This window comes from Spermophilus citellus (genome assembly GCF_964194105.1).
Source record: "Spermophilus citellus genome assembly, chromosome: 9".
Lineage (NCBI taxonomy): Eukaryota > Metazoa > Chordata > Mammalia > Rodentia > Sciuridae > Spermophilus > Spermophilus citellus.
The window spans coordinates 1,654,669-1,658,998 of NC_138191.1; the positions used below are offsets into that span (position 1 = coordinate 1,654,669).

General features: G+C 49.2%; 3 protein-coding genes across 3 annotated transcripts; 1 reads left to right on the forward strand and 2 right to left on the reverse strand.

Moving 5' to 3' along the window:
* Positions 1–349: 349 nt before the first annotated feature.
* Positions 350–2,540, reverse strand: H2BC21 (H2B clustered histone 21). The gene has a single exon (XM_081307091.1). The coding sequence runs from the start codon at positions 2,399–2,401 to the stop codon at positions 2,021–2,023; it is 381 nt and encodes a 126-aa protein (XP_081163217.1). The 5' UTR covers positions 2,402–2,540; the 3' UTR covers positions 350–2,020.
* A 191-nt stretch (positions 2,541–2,731) lies between these two features.
* Positions 2,732–3,268, forward strand: LOC308656227 (histone H2A type 2-C; the record flags this gene model as incomplete). The annotated part of the gene is made up of 1 exon (XM_081307089.1): positions 2,732–3,268. One exon carries the CDS (start codon positions 2,732–2,734, stop codon positions 3,119–3,121), a length of 390 nt encoding a protein of 129 aa, XP_081163215.1. The 3' UTR covers positions 3,122–3,268.
* Positions 3,269–3,277: 9 nt separating this feature from the next.
* LOC308656226 (histone H2A type 2-B) lies at positions 3,278–4,111 on the reverse strand (the record flags this gene model as incomplete). The annotated part of the gene is made up of 1 exon (XM_081307088.1): positions 3,278–4,111. Exon 1 carries the CDS (start codon positions 3,668–3,670, stop codon positions 3,278–3,280), a length of 393 nt encoding a protein of 130 aa, XP_081163214.1. The 5' UTR covers positions 3,671–4,111.
* Between the last annotated feature and the right edge of the window lie 219 nt (positions 4,112–4,330).

Genomic DNA, 4,330 nt, shown 5'->3' on the forward strand with positions numbered 1-4,330 from the left:
TTCATGAGGTTTTTTTCTGAGGATTAAATGAGCCAATGTGTACAAAGGGCCTATATGATACTACCTGGCACATTGCATGTGTTTCATGTTAGCTACACTTTATTAAGGGCTTTATTTCTTCCACTATTTGTAGTGCTTATTTATGGTTATATATTTCTCAGTCATTAAGCATTAATAGTGAACCTGTAATAGGCTATTTCATCCCAAGCCTACACCTAGGGTAGAAGTGACTGATGGCTTATAAATATTCATCCTCCAGTTCAGAGACACCCAGCTTTTCCCCAGACCCAACCACAGGTGGTAGTATATGTTGATTTAATTTATTGAAAAAAATAAATTTCAGACAAGCTTTTAGATTAATTGGTAACTTTATTAATAACTGTAGTGTCTACACACATTTGAAAACACATGTAGGAGACATGCCATATAGTCAGTCTGTGATAATTTCTGAAGTTCCTTTGGATTCATGAAATCCCTGCAATCAGCTCCAGAAGTAAATGATCAGACCTTAGTGTCTTAATCCACAAAATCAAGGTTTGAACAGAAAGACTCAATATTCTATAACTCCACAAAATAAAACTAAAATGCAATTGTCCTCTCATAGGAGGGTACAAAAATAGTGTTAGCTACATGCTTTCTCTCAGCCTCATCTATAAAAAAATATATATATATTAATTCTGTTGTCCCACCTGTCTTGCAGAGTCTTCTGAGAAGCAAATGAGGTAGCAACTATAAATTAAAACCTCTTCTCAGTGGGGAATAGAAAACCAGGATTGAGGCAACGCAGGGGTGGAGAGTAGGGGGTGAAAAAAGAGGGCTCTTTACAACGAGCAACATTCTGATTTCAATGGAAATCTAAAGGTTACACTAAACTGTGAGGCATAAAGGTAGGACCTATTGCAGCCTCCTCTTTCACAAAGAGAATCTTAACATGCCCCCAAACCCCGAGCTGTTGCACTGTGACTAAGGGCAGATTTGGGAAAGGAGCCGCAAAAATATATCCATTTTCATCCTGTCTTCACATACCTCTAATGGAAAAGAAGCAAGGAAGAAAGGGGTGGGTAGAAAAATTAACTCAATAAATATTAATTCAGTAAGTACTATTTGTCCTCTATGTGCCAGGCATTGGTTTGCACTTAAGGCACAGTGGGAAGTCAGACCCACAAAGCCTGTCAAGGATAAGGAGAAAGATCATAATTAAGAACAAATAAACCAATTTCAGCTCGTTAGGAGGAAGACAAAACAGCCAGGCAGGAAAGATAGGAGCGAATTCCTGAGTGGATGGCTTAAAAAGGTATATTCAAGATGACTTTTGAGCCCAGATCTAAATGACGAATGCGCTTTGCACTGCCGTGGGAGCGCAGCGCAGCGTTCCAAGCACAGAGCATTAAATGTAAAAACGATCCACAAATCCAGAAAGGATTTTAAACACCCAAGGGGGAGTGGTAAGTATTCCGCAGCAGCGGGAAATTTTAAATATTCGTGTCGCCCAATCAGGAAAAGTTGAGGGCCCGGCTGCGCGGGCTCCGCCCTAAGTACACAAAACCCGCGGTACACACAGGACACCTCGCAGGGTCGAGCTGGCGGCTGGATACACCAGCTGCGGTCAGGCTTCAATCGTACCGAGCTGTCAGCGTTCGCTGGAGTCGGGTTTCTGTCCTGGGGTCCTCGTAAACCACGACTTTGTTTTAGGTCAATAAAACACACCCAACAAAGCCACCAGAACACAACGGTGTGGGGCTGGGAGGAGAAAGGACAGACCCCTAGCATCCCAGTTTAGTACTAAGAAAGCTAAGCAGCGCAATAGGAGAAATGACGCGCTTTTAGAATCAAAAGCAAGTCCAGTCACACACCCGGAACCTCAAGTTACAAATGTTTAAAAACTACTTGTGCCACCTCCTAGGACGTTTAGAACTAAGGGAGTACAAGTGAACCAAGCTCTTTTCTGCTGATTAAGTGGGTGGCTCTTAAAAGAGCCTTTGGAGAAAAGCGGCTAGAAAGCGCCAAGTCCGGGCAGGACTCATTTGGAGCTGGTGTACTTGGTGACCGCCTTGGTGCCCTCGGACACGGCGTGCTTGGCCAGCTCCCCGGGCAGCAGCAGGCGCACGGCCGTCTGGATCTCCCGCGACGTGATGGTCGAGCGCTTGTTGTAGTGCGCCAGGCGGGACGCTTCGCCGGCGATGCGCTCGAAGATGTCGTTGACGAACGAGTTCATGATGCCCATGGCCTTGGACGAGATGCCCGTGTCGGGGTGGACCTGCTTCAGCACCTTGTACACGTAGATGGAGTAGCTCTCCTTGCGGCTGCGCTTGCGCTTCTTGCCATCCTTCTTCTGGGCCTTGGTGACGGCTTTCTTGGAGCCCTTCTTGGGGGCCGGAGCGGACTTGGCGGGTTCAGGCATGGTAAAACACGGAGCCAACAAGGCTCAGCCAGGGGAAGAATTAAGGGGATGGGCGGGCCTGATCCTTTTATAACCACCTTATGCAAATTAGGGCTCAAAAAGTCCTTCGCTTTCATTGGTCCATGTAGGGACCTTGCGTTTTCAGCAAAACCTACGTAACAATAACGACTCTGGATTTTATTGGTCGTTTCTGGAGCCAAATTAGGACCAATGAAAACCTCGCTCCTGACCCCACCCCTAGGAAAGCTTATAAAGGGTTTCTTTTTGGTGCTTTTTCAATCTTGTGGGGGAAATCTGACGTTTCTGCTGGTTTAAACGCTCGGTTTAGTCATGTCCGGCCGTGGCAAGCAGGGAGGCAAAGCTCGAGCCAAGGCCAAGTCGCGCTCCTCGCGCGCTGGCCTCCAGTTCCCGGTGGGCCGGGTGCACCGCCTGCTGCGCAAGGGCAACTACGCCGAGCGGGTGGGGGCCGGCGCGCCCGTCTACATGGCGGCGGTGCTCGAGTACCTGACGGCCGAGATCCTGGAGCTGGCTGGCAACGCGGCCCGCGACAACAAGAAAACGCGCATCATCCCCCGTCACCTCCAGCTGGCCATCCGCAACGACGAGGAGCTGAACAAGCTGCTGGGCAAAGTGACCATCGCCCAGGGCGGCGTCCTGCCCAACATCCAGGCCGTGTTGTTACCAAAGAAAACCGAAAGCCACAAAGCCAAAAGCAAATAAACGCTGACAAGCTAAACCAAAGACCAAAGGCTCTTTTTAGAGCCACCCAAGTTTTCAAAAAAAGAGCTAATGCGCTACTTGTGATCAGCCCTTCATTTGACACTTTTGGTGGCTCTTAAAAGAGCCTTTGGGGTGAGGGGATGGTGCCCAGCCTAGTTACTTGTTCTTGCCAGGCTTGTGACTCTCCGTTTTCTTGGGCAATAAGACAGCCTGGATATTGGGCAACACGCCGCCCTGAGCGATGGTGACACCCCCGAGTAACTTGTTGAGCTCTTCGTCATTTCTCACGGCTAGTTGCAAATGGCGAGGGATGATACGCGTCTTCTTGTTGTCGCGGGCCGCGTTGCCAGCCAGCTCCAGGATCTCGGCGGTCAGGTATTCGAGGACTGCCGCCAGGTAGACGGGCGCGCCGGCCCCCACCCGCTCGGCGTAGTTGCCCTTGCGCAGCAGGCGGTGCACCCGGCCCACCGGGAACTGGAGGCCAGCGCGCGAGGAGCGCGACTTGGCCTTGGCTCGAGCTTTGCCTCCCTGCTTTCCGCGTCCTGACATGACGGCTAAAAATGCGGTTAGAGCTTCTTTTTCAAGGAGAAGGATGTGGAAAGGATAACCAATTTGATGTAATTTATAAGAGCTACCGGGAGGGGTGAGGGGAACTAGTTTGATTGGCTGCAAACGGAGCCGGCTCAGACAGCCAATAGGGGAGCAGAAAACAGACTTCTGGTTTGCAACAAGGAAATGACGGATTTTTAAAGTACCTACCAATCGCTGAGAGCCACATTAAGTCCCCTTATTTGCATAGCAGGATTTTTAAAGCGGAGGGTTTCAAACAAAAACCATTCTCTTTTAGAGTGGCAATTTGTCGCATTGTTTTGGTTCCTGTTTAGGGTAGGGAAATCCCCAAAAGGAACCTAAATAATACAGAAGCCCTCAAGTAGACGGATAATTACTCCTGTATGGGATTCCGCAGCCAGTTATCCCCTTGAGCCCTAAACTAACCCTCCACCTCTCACCGTTTCTGTCTCGTCACAGCCAGGCTCCTTTAAAGAATTAACTGCTGGGGATGCGTCCTTTCTTTGCCCTCAGTTTGGTGGGTGGCTTCGCCCCACCCCCACATCCCTGCCCAGTCTTGGAATTGAGTTTGACCGAGGGCTAAATATGTTATCCTTCTCTTGACCTCCAGGAGGCGTCCGGTAACACCTTGAAACTTGG